At 47.3% G+C, this 18,365-nt stretch overlaps 1 protein-coding gene across 2 annotated transcripts; it reads left to right on the top strand.

The window, feature by feature from the left end:
- The first annotated feature begins 353 nt into the window (after positions 1–353).
- LOC101444491 (BPI fold-containing family A member 3) lies at positions 354–13,655 on the top strand. 2 transcript variants are annotated; one of them, XM_058287410.2, is made up of 7 exons: positions 354–689; positions 8,413–8,563; positions 10,424–10,531; positions 11,134–11,280; positions 12,381–12,465; positions 12,891–13,015; positions 13,427–13,655. In XM_058287410.2, the coding sequence occupies exons 1-7, from the start codon at positions 566–568 to the stop codon at positions 13,443–13,445; spliced, it is 759 nt and encodes a 252-aa protein (XP_058143393.1). In that variant the 5' UTR covers positions 354–565; the 3' UTR covers positions 13,446–13,655. The 2 variants fall into 2 exon arrangements, with proteins under 2 accessions (XP_058143393.1, XP_058143394.1); XM_058287411.2 differs by having other exon boundaries at positions 354–550.
- Positions 13,656–18,365: the final 4,710 nt, after the last annotated feature.

Genomic DNA, 18,365 nt, shown 5'->3' on the forward strand with positions numbered 1-18,365 from the left:
GGATTCATTAAACTCACATCTGCCCTAAGAAATTCACAATTTGGGGTGGGGTGGATTCAGAGATCAGCCATCCTCATTCACTCATTTATTCAGTCACTTAGTTACCCAAAAAACGTTCGTTAGCACCACTTTCTGGCATGTAAGCAGCATGCTAAGCGTTGAGGATATCTTGCCCTTAAGAAAGCCCCAAGTTTGCCATCCTCACTCATTGATTCACCCATTTATTCACCAAACAGTCACCAGTAGCCAGCCTGTGCCAGGGTCTGGGAGAGTACTCCTGCTGGATGACCCAACAGTGGGCTCTGCTGGGCGTCTCCAAGCAACAAAGCCTCCCTCTGGGGTCCTGGCCTACTCCCAGGGTGCCAGCTCCTGCTCTCATCATGTGAGCAGGCCCCAGTGGCAGCTGCCAGAGCCAATCATAACATCCCCCCAAAGCATGCTGGGGCCTGACTCTGGTGCCATCCTCCTGCAGAAAATCATGAGTCCATCCATCTGGGCGGCCACCCTGAAGACACCTGCCTGATTCCTCTCTGACTTTTCCTGGCACCAGGTACCAGAACCCGAGATGCATCCACTCCGGAGACTCCTTGTTCTCCTCAGCCTGCTGGCCATGTCCTCAGTTCTACACAGGCAACCCTGGCCTGGCCTGGCCAAGGCCCACACGGGCAGTGGATCCACCCTGGCAAGAAGTAAGCTAAGCCTCTTGCTCCGCCTGCTGCCCTCAGGGGTTTGGGGACGGCATCGTCTGGGCCCCACCACGCACTTCCTGAGTGAGCTTGGGGCAGCCACTCACCTTCTATTTTCTTTTTTCTCTTAGACATCAGGTACAGAAAACTGAGGAGTTAATTCTATGGCAATTCAGAGCATTTTTATCATCATTGTCAATCACTGCAGGACCCCTCTTTTGCTTTCTTTTCTTTCATGTTATTGTGCCCCTAAATCCCTTATCTCACTCCCATTCCCCTACTGCATTGGCAGCCACTTCAAAGTTTGATATGCATATTTAAATATGCCCCATCCTTGAAAACATGTGATGTCTTAATTTATATAAATTTAGAGAGAGATATGATAGATGATACTATTTTGCCAATTTTCACTCAGTGCTATGCCATCGGGATCCACATGCTCTGGGCTGGTGTAGAGAAGTCCACAAGGTTCATCCACTTCAGTTTACATGGCCATTCCATTAGGGATGGACACTTGGGTTGTCTTTAGCCACCCACTACCATATTCCTGTAAGGATCTGTGGGAGATTTTCTCTGGCAAAATATCCAGAAGGGAAATGTCAGGGCCGTGAGGCAGATGCAAATTCAATTTCCTTAAAGATTGTTAGGTTCTCCTCTAGAATGGTTGTGCCAGTCTCCACTCCAGCAATAAACCTGCCTGCCTGCCTCCCCAGGTTCCTCAGCACTGGAGAGGATCCGTCTTTCTAATTTTTGCCTGTCTAATGAGCGGTCAAGTGACATCTAATTGTTTTTGTTTCACTTTATCTGATCACTGGGGAATTCAAGCACCTTGTCAAAATTTCATTAGCCATTTTGATGACTTCTTCGAAATCTCTTTTCTTATCTTTTGTTCATTTTGCTATCACTTTCCCTTTTTTTTAATTCTCTTTAAATTTGAGGAAATATGTATCTATTCTTGACATTTGACATTGCTCCTTTGTCATTTATCAATATATTTCCCAAACTATCACCTATTAATTTTGTTTGTAGGTCTCTTTGAACAGTTAAATATTCAAACTCTTCAATATTTCATGTTAAGGTTTGACTTCAAAGAGTTTTAATTTCTTGTTCCCTACCCTAGACATAGTCTACTCCCCCCACCCACAACTTTATATACTTGCCTTTCTCATTTAGGATTTTAACACAGTTGGAGGCCATTTTTATATATGATATAAGGTAGAGATCCAACTCCACTGCTCTCCATGTATTCAGTCAGTTTTCTCAACCCACCTACTATGATCAAGTTCCCAAACACACATGGTTTCATGTCTGAGCTATTTTGTGTCTATGTGTCTGTTTCTGCCCAATAACATAATATTTTAAATACTCCATTTTCATAAAATGCTATATTGTTGATCTTTATTCTTCCAAATGTATTTTAGAGTGTTAAGTTCCATAAAAAATAATAAGTTATCTGGAAATTGGACTGTAATTACATTGAATTTCTCTATTAATTTTGGGAGAATTGACATCTTTGCAATGTAAGGTCAAAAATTTATTCAAATTTTTATTTTATGTCCCTTAATAGAGTTTTAAATTTTATAAACATCTTCAACAGGCTTTGTTAAACTGACTTCTGGAGAATTCATTGCTTTTTTGACCAGTGCTATCTAACTATCTATTATATTTTCTAGACAGTTATTGCTTGTATGAACTAGAGGAAAGCAATTGATTTTTGAAAATTAATCTGATATGCAAAAGTCTTGAACTCTTATTAGTTTTAATAGTTTATATTATTTATTCCATTGGGTTTCTATGTAGAGGACTGTATCATTTGCAAATGGTGAAAATGTTCCTTTCTTCTAAACCTTGTCTTTTTCTTGGGTCTTTTTCTTACCTGGCAGTTTAGTCAGAGCATCCATTACTACATTAAAAAGCAGCACTGAGCAGTGCTCAGAGATGTACTCACCAAGTGCAATGAAAGTCTCATGATGATGGAGGAGGTTCTTGTTATGGGAGGGGTGGGGTAAAGGGGGTGGGGGGTATATGGGGGCCTCATATTTTTTAATGTAACATTAAAAAAAATAAATAAAGACCAAAAGAAAATGAAAAAAAAAGCAGCACTGATAGTGCCCCTTACTGGATAAGAATGGGAATGTATCTAGAATTTACCCACTAAGTGTGATGTTTTCTGTAGATTTTTGGAACATCATTTTTATCATATTAAGGAAGTTGCCTTTTTTCCCCAGGTTTCAGGATTTTTCTTAATCATAAATTGGTATCATCAGCCTTTAACAAATGTTTTTTTTGCCTCTATAAATTATAAGCAAATCTAAATAATGGGTTAGGTTTTCCTTCAACCCCTTAATGTGATAAATGGTAGAAGCAGGTTTCCTGGTGTTGAACATGCTAGCATTTCTGGGATAAGCATTTCATAATATACATTAGATTTAATTAGCTAATAATTGCTTTGAGATTTCAGCAAATATTTCATACATAAAATAGATGAACAGATTTTTCCTCACTGTTCTTATCTGTTTTGTAAAATAAAAAGTTATACTAGCTTCAAAAAATAATTAGCATCCTTATATTTTTCTGTTTTCTTTTACAATTACCTCTTTATAACAGTTTGGCAAAAACTTCTAGGTCAGAAGCTTTTCAATGAGATCTTCAATTATTATTTCACTTTCTTAATGGTTTTAGATTATTGGTGTTTTCCATTTTCCCTCATCACAACTTTGGCACTTTAGAGTTTGCCATAAATATTTTCATTTCCTTAGATTATCAAATGTATTTTGTGTAGTTGTAAGTCAGGGACTCCTCATTTGTACAATAAATGCAATTAAAATACTATTTCATCAAGTTGCTTTTGAGAATTAAATGAAGGTAAAGAAGTACAGGGAACCAGATGTGGCTCAAGTGATTGGGCTTCTATCTACCATAGCGGAGGACTCAGGTTCCATCCCTGGGCTTCCTGGTAAAGGAGTGCCCACACAGCGAGCCAGGTCCATGCGGTCAGTGATGCAGCAAGATGATGACACAACAAAAGAGAGACAAAGGGGAGAGTCAAGGTGAAACACAGCAGAAACCAGGAACTGAGGTGGCGCAAGTGACAGGGAACCTCTCTCCCACATCAGCAGTCCCTGGGAACAAATCCCGGTGAAGCCTAGAGGAGAAAACAAGGAGAGAAGACAAAAAGAAACAGACACAGAAGATCACACAACAAATGGACACAGACAGCAAAACAATAAGGGGGGGGGGAAGGGTTGTAAAGTGTTCCTCAACTGTGAATGTATTTATCAGTGCAACCACTCACACCTCAGGTGTGATTTAGTGTGCTTAGCTGCAAGATACAGAAAAACCAACTCAACCTGGCTTAAATGATAAAAAATTATCATGTCGCATGGCTGAAAGTCATAGGTAGGATGAACTCGAGGTTTGGTTTGATCACAGCTCAAAGCTGCCACACAAATCCAGGTTTTGTCCTTCCCTCGGCATGTGGTCATCATGGTTTCATCCTCCAGCTGGTTTCCCAGTGTGGCAGGAAAACGGTGGCCAGTGAAGGCCCAGGATCCCTCATTCTTTTCCAACAGGAGAAGGAGAAAGAAACTTTCTCCCCAAACTTGGAACATAGTATCTTCTATTCAGTCTGATTGGGCCAAATTGAGCCACACGCCCACTTTGGACCTGGGTGAGTCACCAAGGGTGAGTCATGCATTGAAGGCTCCTATCATCAAAGCCTCTTCTGGACCAGGAAGTGGAGAGTGGCTGGATCACATCAGGGTTCAGTTGGGAAGACCAGGATGGAAGGATGGATGGGAGGGTGGATGGGTATCGCATAGGCAGCTACTGGCATCTGCTGCTCACAAATTCCCAGGCTACTATCCTCATTAACCAAGACCACTAAAAGTAGTTAAAAGCAAACAGTAATGGACATTTTAAAAACAATTTTATGACAAACAACATGACCGACAGACAACATAGCTGTGAGACACTGCCAAGACCTTGATCTCGACCTTGAGGAACCAGTTGGGATTCTTTCCAGGGCCAGGGGGAAGCCCCAGATATTCCAAACAGGCCTCACCATTGACCCCCACCATTGGTGGGTAACCAATAACAGCTGGGGTCCCTCCCCTTAGCATTGGCAAGGGGAGGAATAATTAATAGCTTAAAAGGTGACCACACAAACTAAAACCAACTCTCTGCCTAGAGGAGCCCACACCAAATCTCAATGCATATTTCTGTCCTCTCCCATTTCTCAGCAAGCTCTGTTCTTTTCCCCCATTTCCCAATAAATTCTTTACTGGCCTAAGGAAAAAAAAATTTTTTAAGCAAAAACAGTTTCACATTCTTCTTAGAACTACTTGGTTCATGTATGTATCTCCTACTAGACAAAAAACTGGTTTGTTTTAATGCACAGTACAGGGCCTGACATTCATTAGATAATCAAAGAATATCCGTTAGATGAATAAATGGGTGAATGGTTTCACTATTCACAAGAACTCTATGAGGGGTACGATTGTTGCCCTCATTGTACAGATGCGGAAATCAAGACCAGAGAGATGACAGAGCCAAGATTTGAAACTAGGGGGCGCCCGCTGTGCGCAGGGGCTCGGCCCAGGCGCTGGGCTCTGCGGGGGCGCTCGCTGGGGCTGCGCGGGTGCCCTCGCGAGCCAAGCTCGGGTCCCCGGGCTTGGAGAGGTTCCTGCAGCTCCACCTGCATCCGCTGCCCACGTTCTCTTCTCCTGGTGTTCCCGAGAAGGCGTGAAACCAGAGCCGATCTCTGCGGGTCCAACGAACGCCGCAGCAGTGGGTTCCAGGAGAAGCTGTCCGTGTTTGGAAGCTCGAGAAAGTGTGAAGTGGAACAAGTTTTTCTTATCAAAGGTCTAGACTTGATTAAGAGTCCTTGGCTTGCTCGACTTCTTCACCCAGAAACATGAATCTTTCCCCTAAGAATTATTTCAGGTAGTTCAGTGTGCTCTCTGCTCTAGAGCCCCTGTCTAAGGCATCTGGACCACTGGGGCTAGAGTTTTGAGGGAGAAAAGCCGACTGATAGCAAAGCAAGAATCAGTGCTTTCGGCACTAATGCTAGTCCTGCCTGGTCTATGCTGGCTTGCAAACTGTTCCTTACTGGTCTATAATGAGAGAGAGGTTTCATCCATCCATCCATTCATTCACTCACTGATATAAAAGCTCTTAAAAAAAACATCTGTCCTGGTATTATGGAAAACAGAAATACAGTGAGAAATAATGTCCCTATCCTTGAGGATTTATAATCAGGAGATGGGCCAGAAAATGGTGAAAAAGGATTGCGTGTTTTATAATCAGGACTCTCCACTGCTCAGGATAGAAATTACAAAGGATCAAAGTGGTTATTAAAATAACACACTGAGAACTTTCTTGAACTAGTTTTGAATGACTTTGAAGAATTGTAAATACAATAGGAAATCAAAGAAGGAATAATTTAGATGTAAGATATTTAAAAATAAGAACTTACTTCATCTTTTGGTTGACAGCCACTTAGAAAATATTTATTAAGCACCTTTAAGATGCAAGGCATCTTGCAGGGCTCTGTGAGGTTTGCATAGATGAATCAGAGATAAGGAATAAGATGGTGAGTAACAGAATCGAGAGAGTTCACGCTCAGCTCAGTGGGCATAGGTGGTTGGTACTCTGACAAGCGATAGAGATGGATACAATTTGCAAATGTCAAGATGCATGGAAGGGCATTTGGGTTGAAAGTCTGTGTTGGTTTGGAGTTTTTACCCCAGAAAATCATGTTCTTAAACTTAGTCCACTCCTGTGGGTGTGAACCCATTGCAAGTACAACCTTTTGATGAGGTTACTTCAGTTAAGGTGTGGCCCAACTCAGCCATCATCCTATTACTGGCATCCTTTATAAGCAGTGTGGAATTCCAAAGATGGAAGAAAAACACCACAGGAAGCAAGAGCTGAAGGTCAACAGAACCTGGAAGAGAACAGAGCGGCAGGGAGGCCATCATGTGCCTTGCCATGTGGCAGAGGAGCCAAGGACCAAGGTTCTCTAGGAGCGAACCCCAGAGTTCCAGTCTTCTGGGAGAAAGCATCACCTCAATGACACCTTAATTTGGACTTTTCCTAGCCTCAAAACTGTGAACCAATAAATTCCCATTGTTTAAGCCAAAAAAAAAAAAAAGATTTGAAACTAGATCTGTGACTCCAGACACACTTGCCTCTTGTAGGCAGCAGAGACATGATGTGCTCAAAGGAGGTGTGGGGGCTGGCCTTGGAGGAGGGGGCATATAACAGTGGTTTCTGCTGCTCCCAACTAACTAACTAATTAACCAATAGTTCTGACCACCGGGAGGGTCAAGTCAGTGAAATAAATGTGTTCTGTGTTGAGCTCTGAATTTTGTCAGATCTGGGATCCCATCCTGGGCAAAGGGGTCTAGAGCAGAGAGAGAGAGAGGACTTAAGCCTGTCCAAAGCTTTTAAAATCTTTCTTTTTTTTTTTTTTAATTTCTCTGTCCCCCGCCTCGAGTTGTCTTCTCTCTGTGTCCATTCCCTGTGTTTTTCTGTGACCATTTCTATCCTTATCAGCAGCACTGGGAATCTGTGGGGTTTTTTGTTGCGTCATCTTGTGTCAGCTCTCTCTGTGTGAGGAGCCATTCTTGGGCAGGCTGCACTTTCTTTCGTGCTGGGCAGCTCTCCTTAAGGGGCACACTCCTTGCGCGTGGGGCTCCCCTACACGGAGGACACCCCTGCATGGCAGGGCACTTCTTACGTGCATCAGCACTGCCCATGGGCCAGCTCCACATGCGTCAAGGAGGCCAGGGGTTTGAACCACGGACCTCCCATGTGGTAGGTGGACACCCTATCCATTGGGCCAAGTCTGCTTCCCTCTCCTTTCTTTTTGTGATTAATTCTTTTCTGCAGGAAGCTCCACTCAGTCCTGTAATTGATTCTAGATACGGTGTGGGGGATTTAAATTTATTCTCTCCCTATTAACTCACCTATTTTTCTCTCTCAACCACATTTATTGTGATCTGCATGTTAGGCTCTGAGCTCCAGGCTGGATGAACTTTCACTGGAAACAACTCCTTTACGTAGTTCTTACCTGCCAGACTGCATTGGTCAGGGTTTTCTAGGGAAACAGAAGCGAAAGGAGATATTTGTAAACAGTATGAGATTTTATAAAATTCTCTCACTTGACCCTGGGGATGCACAAGTCCAAATTCCACCGGGCAGGCTGCAAACCAGGGGCTCTGATGAAAATCTTTGATGAGTCCCCAGGAAGTGTTGGCTGTGCAAAATGGAGCTTTGCAGTGAGAGAATTCTTTCTCTGAATGCTGAAATCACTTTCTCCTTTAAGCCCTTCAACTGTTTGGATAAGATGTGACTCATTGCTGATGGCAATTTCCTTGGTGGATTGGAGATGTAATCAGCCATCTATGCAATCAACTTACTGATGACTAAAGTCAACGAAATGTCCTTGTATTACAATTAGCCCAGTGTTTGCTTGACCAAACAACTGGGCACCATTACTGGCCACACTGACACATCAGACTAACCATCACACAGACCCTCTGCTGGGACAGTGTGTGTTCTTCTCCACATCAGTCCTGCAGAGCATAACCCCATAGCTGAGGAACGTGGATCACAGAGAGGGGTGTCACACCCCAACCATTTAGCCAAGAGGTGGTGCACCAGCTGCGACCAGGCCCCCTGACTCCATCCCCCCCTTTACCATGACACTGTCCATTTCCAGTTATTGCCCAGGGCCTCATGAACCACAACGCAGAGGGCAGAATCCAGAACATCAGCCTCCTGGACAGCCTGAAGGACTCGGGGCAGGGGGCCCCGGGGGTGATGGGCTGGCTGATAGGCAGCATGAACATCCAGCAGCAGCAGAAAGGCAGGTGAGACCCCAGGCCCACCCATGGCCCTGGGCCTCTAGAGGCCTCTGGGTCAGAGGATGGGAGGGAGCGGGGTATAAGCCTGTGGGCATACAGGCCTGTGAGAGTGAAAGGAAGGCAGAGTGACAAAAGAGGGGCTGGAGGGCCCAATGCAAAGATGGAGGCTGGGGCAGGCCACTGCATGGTGCTTTGGGGAGAATCAAGGCAGGGCGAAGTGAAGTGAAGGCTCAGGCATAAAAGCATTTGAGTTTAAATCCTGCCTCTGCCACCAACCTTGGTTAAATTGCTTCACCCCCACAAAGCCTCACCTACAAAATGGGACGCAGAGCACAGGCTCGGTAAACATCTGGGTACCATAAAGCCCAGGCTTCTATCAGGCATGGCATCCCCCATCTATGATAGCAGTGTGGGTATGGGCCAGGCACCCGAGCTCTCTGAGCATCAGCCTTGAGTTTTCATCAGGGAAATAGGCATAATAATTGTACATCCTCCCTCCAGGAGTAGTTGTGAGGATTAAGTCTCAGACGGCCACTTCTCTGGTGCACAGAGGGGATGCATCACCATTGGTCACTGTGCTTGACCTCAAAGAACTGGGCCCATCCTGCCCCCTTCCATTTCAGCTCCTCTGCTCAGCCCCAAGAAGGTCCTCAGCCTCCTGGGTCCCAAAGACCGGCCACAGCAACACCACTGTAACAGCCCGCTCTGCCCTCGAGCTCCCTTCTCTAGTTCGAATCCCTCCTTCTCTCCAGCAGGGCTGCCCGATGAGATGTGCAGCCACGATCACTTCCCTTCATTCAAGTCTTTGTTAAAATTATTCATTGAGCACCTAATGTGTACCAGGGCCCGGGCTATGAACAAGACATTGTCCCTGCCTTTTGGAATCTTACATTCTAGTTAGTGAGATAGGCCAAGAAAGTAAAACAACTAATTTCAGGTGGAAGGAAATGTTGTAAAGACAAATTTTGCAAGGCAAGGGTTACAGGAAGGGGACTGAAAAGAGGTCTGTTGTAAAGAGAAGACCCTTGAGTAGAACCTTGAGTGAAGAGAAGGGAGTGAACACACGAAGGACAGGGGGAGAGCATGTTGGGTGGAAGGAGCAGTCAGTGCAAAGGCTCTGGGTTAGGGAAGAGTGTGGCATATTGAAGGAGAAAAAGTCCTTTGTGGCTGGTGAGCAAGGGAGAGAGCAGTAGGAGATGGTACTGCCGAGGCAAGTGGGGGCTGGATCCTGCAGGGCCTCAGCAGCCAGGGTGGGGATTCAGATTTTATTCCAAGGGGAATGAGAAACCAGTGTAGGATGTCAAAGAGCAGGGAAATGTTAGGACCCCTCTGGTGCCCCGTGGAGAATGGTTGTAGGGAGACCAAGATTGTGGCAGGGAGCCTGGGCCGAAGGTGGGAGCACCTCCAGGCTAGAGGTGATGGTGACCTGGGCCAGGTCAAAGTGTCAGCGTGACGGGAAGTGGCCAAATTCAGTACACGTTTCACAATGGAGCCAGCGTGATCTGCTGATGGGTTGAGTCGGGGAGGTGGTGAAGGGCAGTGAGGGATGGAAAGAAATCAAGGCAGCTCCTGGGCCTTTGATGGGGCATGGGGTGGAGGGTGGAGCTGTGTCCTGAGAGGAGGAGGCTCTGTCTGGACGGGCAGCTCAGCAGCAGCTGCCCGTGGGCTGCACAGCTCAGTCACGCGGAGCCAGCAGGGTGCCCTGGCCAGCTCGCCGCCCGGCGCCTGTCGGTGGCTCTGGCCCAGGGCGTCTGTTAATGGGTCTGACTCCAAAGCCACTACCAGGACCCCCTGAGGCTCCTCGGCACGTGGCCTTGCTTGAACGAGGCCCGGGGCCCACGAGGACCTCCGCTCTTCCCGGCACAGCATCAATGTCACCAACATCCAGCTGGACTACGACGGGGTCCGATTGTCTTTCCGCAAGGAGTGGTTTTCGGCAAATATTTCTCTTGAATTTGACATGGAATTAATACTGTGAGTCCCACTGAAGGGGTCTGTGAGGCCCTCCCTCCTCCCTGGGAGCCTGAGAGTCGGTGAGGGGGGTAGGGTTTGGCCATCTGGGGAACCCAGATCTTTCCGACCCTACCCTGGGCCACATGACGCGTCTGTCCTCACCCGCTGGGTGTCACTTCTCGCCTCTGAGCCTTGGAGATCACTGGTCAGGGCAGGCCGGCCGTTTGCTCATTTAAGCCCATCCACGGGGCTCGGTTACAGAAAAGAAAGAGGAAACCATTTTAGTCACCTCTTCCCTCTTCCCTCCTATCCAAACTCTCCTTTGAAGTCCACTGGCCCTAGCGAAAGAGGCCACAGTTAAACAATGAAGATTTTCAAGAGACATGAGTTACCAACTTCTGAATTTCCAAAGGCCCCTAATCCGATCTATTGAAAGGATTTTCCAAAGCCACTCTGGGTACTCGTGGTTTTCTCCCTAATGGCCAACTTGAGCATTTAAAGTCTGGGGAAGAGACTTTACTCTCCCCTGCCCTACGGGAGGGGAGAGCCCGGGGCCTGCTGCTGCTTCTGCCTCCTCTGCTCTTAGTCTCCTCCCAACTCTTCCTCCTCGCTCTCATCCCCAGGCCCCACAACAAGATCATACAGATGCGCGCTCACATGAATCTCGTGGCTGAATCCTGGCTGGAGAAAGATGAATTCGGCCGGAGAGATCTGGTGATGGGCAATTGTCACACGGAGCCCAGCAGTATCCGCGTGACAGTCCTAACTGAGTAAGGCGCCAGCAGCCCCTCCCCAGGGCTGGGCCCCCTTCCCACTGCCCAGGCTGCAGCCTCGCCTCTCCACCACCTTCTGGATGACGCTAGAGCAGATCTCATCTTTCCCTGGGTCTGCTCCCTCTCCTGCACCCCCATCCCAGGATGGTCCTTTCACCCTCCCAGGAACCAGGCTCTGCTTCTTCGCTCCCCACAGCCCCTCAGTGACTTGGTGGTCCTCAGTTCCTCTTTCCTCTCCATCCCCTTCATCACTGCCCAACTCCTAGCCTTCTCCTGAGTTTCCCTGACTTGCAGCTCACCTCCTTCCTCCATTCCCCACCCGGCAGCAGAAGTGATTTTCTAGGACAACTGGCCACCTCCCAGCCCCTGCTCCACCCCTCCAGTGGTTCTCCAATGCCCTCTTGATGAAATGCAAGCTTCCACAGTCGCTTCTGGCCTGACTCTGCAATCCTTTGCGTGCCCATCTCTTGAAAGGACCCACCCGTCCACATGTCCTGCATTTTCACACCACCATGCCTTCGCACATGCTGAACCCTTACCAGAGTGCCCTGCCCTTTCTAAAACTCATCTCTCCTCCACTTAACAAATATTTGCTGAGTACCTACTATGTGCCAGGGACTGGGCTTGCTGCAAGGTATGCAGTGGTGACCAGACAGAAAAACTAGAGCTTAATGAAGATCTGTAGACTGGCTGGCCATATCTGTCAACCTCAACAGACTGTAAATCCCTCAAGAGGAGGATTGGTGTCCAATTTACCTCCAAAAGCCCAGAATGCTGAATACAACTAAGACCTCTGTGAATGTCCACTCGCATATTCATCAGACAATCACTGAGTGCCCAGGCTACACGAGATGCTCACAGGCACCGGTGTAGGTGCACTCCTGTCCCTGGTTCTTCTAATCTAACCAGCACTTACTGGCTGAATGTCCTCGGGCTAGTCACCCTCTTCTCTGGGTCAGCCTTTGTTGCTGACAATGATCCCTCTTGCACGCAGCTGGCTGAGGGTTAAACGACTGTGTAAGGTGTACCTGACACATAGCAACTGGCTTTGGGAGGTCCTGTATTTGTCTGATCTGTCTACCCACCTCTCCTTCTAGAGATATCCCACCAAAGACAAAACATTTTCTCCACAACCTCAGAGAGAACCTAGGAAGAGTTATCCCACACCTGGTAGGAACTCAGGTAAGTTTGAGAATAATATTTTCCATTCAGCATCCTTGTGTCTGGGAGTCAGAGCATATACATTGGCAATTTAGCAAAAGGGTGTCAAATCTTGGGCTTTGCAGCCTGAAAAAAATCTCAATTCAAATTCCACTTGTGCCATCTACTAGCTGTGTGTGCTTGAGCAAGTGACTTAGCCTCTCTGAGCCTCAGTTTCCCCACCTGCAGCTTGGGAACCATCATAGTCCCTATCTCATGGGGTTGTCACAAGGTCTGAGGGAGACAATCCTCTGGAAGTGCCTTGCACACAGTTGGTGCTCAATACAAAGGAGCCCCTCTTGGCATGATTCCTGCTGGACGCCCAGCACTGTCGCTTCCAGTCACAGACACTCCAGATGCCTCTTTCTAGCCCTGACCTGACCTTTCTCTCTGTGCTGATGGCCCAGGTATGTCCTCTGATCAACAACATCCTCAGGCAACTGGATGTGAAACTGTTGAAAAGCCTCATGGATGAGTGTCTGCGTCTAGTGAGGTGGGACCCCTCAGGAGTGGCCACTGATGGCCAGAAGAGGTGAGTCTCCCCACCGGAGCCCCCTGAGGCCTGCTGAGGGGTGGCTGCACATGCTCTGAGAACACATTAGAGGTGCCCTTGTCACGATGCCATTATTGCCCCCTAGGAGAGTTGGGGCAGCAGAGGGACCAGCACCAAGCAGGATGTGCCCCCCAAGCCACCCAAACCTTCAGCAAGGACCCACCTGGGACCACCCCTGCTCCAGATGCAGATAAACACACTCATTGCCTGCCCTCACGTGCCTCACAGTCTAGTGAAGGGAAAACAACAAGAAGCTCATAAGTAAATATTTTTGGAAGGAGTTTCAGGGTGAATGCTCCTGGCATCACCCATGGTTGGCACAGATGGATGAGCATTTCCCCTCGCATGTTGGTGAATGCACTGGTGACTGACTCAGCCTCCTCCTTACAGGTCAGGCAGCTGCTCCTGAGTTCAACCTGCCATGAATCCAGCCACCTACCCACATGCCAGGTTTGAGGGTCCTCCAGCTACCTCACAGTGATCAGAAGGAGATTTCCTATCTTAGGACCTTGGTCTCTCTCAGAGAGGGGCTTCTGCTGCCCCTGGAAACCTTTACCACAGGCCCTGTGGACCTCCTGTCCTCTCCCACAATAAAGTCTCTAATTCAGAAAGTACACAATTCTCCTTGCCTGGGCCCTGATGTTTGGGTTTCAGAAGCCAGGTCTGATGAAGGGACCATCCTGACACTAAATGCCCCTGGGTGTGCCCATCAGCCCAGAAATACCAGAGAAAGCACCCTGGTCTGTGTTTTGTGGACAGAAGCCCATCCATGGATTTGGTTGATCCATGCAGAGAGGGTGCTGTAGGAATTTCCCATGTCCTCACTCACTGAGCACCTCATTCACTGAGCACCTCCAAGCACTCTCCTGGGCTCCAAGGAGGTAGAGAGAAAGGGGGACAGTGGACAAGCATGATCTTTGGCACCAAACGGAAGTTGTACAATGGTGTGGGCCATGCCCATCATGGCAACCGATGACTCCCCAGCCCCCAGCACACAACTGGGCACCAAGTGTGGGCTCAGCAAATGAATGAATTCTGACTCACTAGCTGTGTTTAGGACAAAGCACTTTGCCTCTTGGTCTTCCTCATTTCCAAAATGAGATGAGACATCTTGCAGGATGTGAAGCCATGGGAAGCCTCGCTCCCTGCTGGTAGAAGGTAATTTGCACCACCTTTTTTAAAGCTGCAGCTTCCACTACAGATCACAGTAGGACGACCCCAGAGCCCAGCAATCCCACCACCAGGCATCCACTCAGCAGTGATACCTGTGCATGTGCACCAAATGATGTGGCCAGCATGCTCAGAGCAATGATATTCATAATAGTCCCTACCCAAAACCCTAACTCTGCCTTCAAAGAATGGATAAATATAAGAGTAAACAACTTGTCTGTAGCCTCCTGGTGGAACAGAGCCATGGAAATTATCTGTAACTCCATGTGGCTGCTTAGATGAATCTCATAAAGATGGTGTGGAATGAAGGAGGCCAGGCAGAAAAGAGCACATGCTGTAAGCTCCCATTTATACGAAGCTCAAAACACCCAAAACAAATCCATGCTGTTGGCATCAGGACTATGGGTGCTCTGGTGGGAAGGGGGCTAATGGCTGGGAGGCGCTCTGGGGAAGGTGCAGAGGAGCTGGAAACATTCTGTTTCTTGATCTGGCAGGTTCTTTCTTTTTTGATCTGGGTGGTGGTTATGGGGGTAGGGTGTGTTCAGTTTGTGAAAATTCACTGAGCTCTTCACTTATGTGCATTTTTCTTATGTACATTATATTTTAACAAAATGTTTTAATAAGAAAAGTAAAAATATTTATCTTGTAGAATGTCATGAGGAGTACATTTAAAAAAATATATGGTAACATGTTTCCCAGTTGCCAGGCCCATGGGAAAAGGATATTAAAATGTTATTTAATTCCCCTATGCACACCTGAGCAGAGTCTCAGAGACAGATAAAGCAGTTACAACTCCAGGTATTGGTTCTTCTGAGGGCTAAAGGGACCCACAGGTTTTATGGTCATGGCAGATGGAGTTCACTGCCATGTCAGTTGGCACTTATTTGGAGTTGGTGTTTCTGCGTGATGGAGCTGGACTCAGATGGGATCTCTTTTCACAAGCCTTTCCTGTTACTTTACCAGAATTGTAGTTGGTGCTGGGGTTTAAGATATATCTAGGGGATCTGAATCTCTGGACTGACCATATGATAGCCAGGCTCTGAGCCTCAACAGACTTCAGCTCCTACACTCTGGTTCATGGGACTTATCCCACTCAGCTACCATAGAGTTGAAGAATGTCAACCACCACACCATGGAGCCTAGAGTGCCTACAACTGAAAGCAGGAGGATTGCATCCAGCATCCATGTGGAATCTAAGCCCCCTCTTGACATAGATGTGGAATGGACACAACCAATCCAAGGTCCACAGGATGGAGGAATACAGTAAGGATTAGAGTGGACTTACTGATATTCTATTCAGTGAACTATTGTGCTTAGTAATCGAGAAAATGTGGCACTGTGGAAAAAGTGGCCATGGTGGTTGCTGGGTGTGGGGAATGGAAGGAAGAGATGAGATGTGGAGGCATTTTCGGGACTTGGAGTTGTCCTGGGTGGTGCTGCAGGGACAATTACCAGACATTGTAGATCCTCCCATGGCCCACTGGATGGAACATCAGAGAGTGTGGGCTATGATGTGGACCATTGACCATGAGGTGCAGCGATGCCCAGAGATGTATTCACCAAATACAATGGATGTGTCATGATGATAGGGGAGAGTGTTGCTGTGGGGGGAGTGGTGGGGTGGGAGTGGTGGGGGGTGAATGGGGACCTCATATTTTTTTAATGTAATATTTTTTAAAAATGAGTTGAAAAAATAAAATAAATTTTTTTAAAAAGGAAAAAAAAAAGAAATCACTATCAGGGAAACGGATATGGCTCAACTGATAGAGCGTCCATCTACCACATGGGAGGTCTAGGATTCACACCCAGGGCCTCCTGACCCATGTGGTGAGCTGGCCCATATGCAGTGCTGATGCACGCAAGAAGTGCCTTGCCACGCAGAGGTGTCCCCCACGTAGGGGAGCCCCATGCACAAGGAGTGCAGCCCGTACAGAGAGCCACCCCACATGAAAAAAGTGCAGCCAGCCCAGGAGTGGCACCACACACACGGAGAGCTGATGCAGCAAGATAATGCAACCAGAAGAGACAGAGATTCCCAGAGCCGCTGACAAGAATACAAGCAAACACAGAATAACACACAGCGAATGGACACAGAGAGCAGACAACGGGGAGTGGGGGGAAGAGGAATTAAATATATAAAAAATAAATCTTAAAAAAAAAAAAGAATTCACTACCAATAATAATCCTGGCACACAGTCACAAAGCCCTTGTTTTTTTTTTGTTTTTTTTTTTATTTTTATTTATTTTTATTGACTTTGTAATAATATTACATCAAAAATATATATGTGAGGTCCCATTCAACCCCACTCCCCCACCCCCCCCTCTCCCCCCCAAAACACTCGTTCCCATCATCATGACACATCCATTGGATTTGGTAAGTACATCTTTGGGCACCTCTGCACCTCATAGTCAATGGTCCACATCATGGCCCATACTCTCCTCCATTCCATCCAGTGGGCCCTGTGAGGATTTACAATGTCCGGTGATTGCCTCTGAAGCACCATCCAGGGCAGCTCCATGTCCCAAAGACACCTCCACCTCTCATCTCTTCCTACAAAGCCCTTGTTATGTGCTAAATTTGGTGCTCAGAGCTCATCAAATCCTCACAGCAACCCCAAAAGGTACAAAACTGTTATCCCCTTCCCCACAGGAAGAAGCTGAGGCTCAGAGAGACAAAGTCACTTGTAAGAGGTCACAGAGTAAGGAGCCACAGGAGCAGCCTTCAGCCTTCCTTCTCATCCTTCCAAAATCCCCTCCCACCCACTCCCACATGCACTGAGGGGGAAATAACAAAATCCGCCTTCATCTGGATTGGCAGGCTCAAACAAGGAGGCGGCAACAGCTCAGACACAAGAAGAGAGAAAGAGCCTCACGTCTCCATCTTTCAACTCAAACTCCCTAATCTGAAATGCTTCACTGGGATTTGAACACAAAACCCCGGTGTTCCCGCAGATGATTCCTCTTGACAGCCCTGAGCTCCTGGGCTTTTCTTGCTCATGCTTCAAAGAGCAAACATAGGAGGGCTGGGCCGCATCTTGCATGGTGGAGGCTTCTTTTGTCTGCCTTGCTCTTGAACCCTCCTCGGGCCAGTCTGGGGCTGCTTTATGGGGCCCCCTTACATTTTTCCCGTACTGGTCCTTTTTTTTTTTTTTTAATTTTAACATTTTAAGGTTCACAGAGCCGTAGACAAATCATGTTTTATCCTGGAAAGGCTCCTTCTGTGATATATCTCTAGTCTACTGGGGTCAGGGTAAGGTGGTGTTTAAGCAGAAAGCCCCAAATTACGCCAGAACCTTGCTCCAGGCACTGCGCATCCGTGCCTTGTAACTTCCAAGCACCGACTCTGTTCCAGGTATTTGCTTCCAATTTCACCCTAACAGCCCTCAGAAGTGGGCGTCATGAGTCCCATGTTAGTTGGAAGGAAACTGAGGTTCAAAGAGGGGAAGCAGCTTGTCCAGAGTCATACAGCCAGGAATCCGCTGAGCCGGGTTGGGAACTAGGGCTGTCTGGTTTCACAGCTAGTGGGAGGGCTCCTGGGAAGATGGGCAGGTGCTTTCTTTTTTTAATTAAGGTTTGTTTTATTTCTTTATTTCTACCCACCCCTTTGTTGTTTTTCACTTGCTGTGTGTTTATCTTTCTTGTTTCTTTAGGAGGTACCAGAACCTGGACCCAGGGCCTCTGATGTGGGAGGGAGATGTTTAACCATGTGAGCCACCTCTGTTCCCTGCTTTGTTGTGTCTCTCATTCTGGTTTTCCTCCCCACATCTCTTCTTGCATAACCTTGTTGCATCAGCTTGCCATGCCTGCACGTCACACCACTTCACTGTCTTCTTTAGGAGGCACTGGGATCTGAACCAGTAGCCTCCCATGTGGTAGGTGGGAGCCCAGTCGACTGAGCCACATCTGCTTCCCATGGTGCCCACTGATTCAAAGACTCTGTGACGCAAATTTGTCGAGGAGTTAAGACACTAAAGCCGGACAGCCCCCAGCAACTGCCTGGCTTCACTTCTTTCTAGTTGAGGTAACCCTGGGCATGTCGCTGTCCTCCCTGAGCCTCAGTTTCCCCACAGGATTGTTACAGGTAAAGTTCTAATGCTCTATTAAAACTTATTATTACTACTATTAAGCACGCTCAGTGCAGGTGGGAAGATAAGTCTCC

The sequence above is a fragment of the Dasypus novemcinctus genome, chromosome 24 (assembly GCF_030445035.2).
Source record: "Dasypus novemcinctus isolate mDasNov1 chromosome 24, mDasNov1.1.hap2, whole genome shotgun sequence".
Classification (NCBI taxonomy): Eukaryota; Metazoa; Chordata; class Mammalia; order Cingulata; family Dasypodidae; genus Dasypus; species Dasypus novemcinctus.

Coding starts and splice junctions, on each gene's coding strand:
- LOC101444491 (XM_058287410.2), top strand. CDS start 566: ATGCATCCACTCCGGAGACTCCTTGTTCTCCTCAGCCTGCTGGCCATG. Junction 10,532..11,133: donor TTTGACATGGAATTAATACT/GTGAGTCCCACT, acceptor TCTCATCCCCAG/GCCCCACAACAAGATCATAC. Junction 11,281..12,380: donor CGCGTGACAGTCCTAACTGA/GTAAGGCGCCAG, acceptor CTCTCCTTCTAG/AGATATCCCACCAAAGACAA.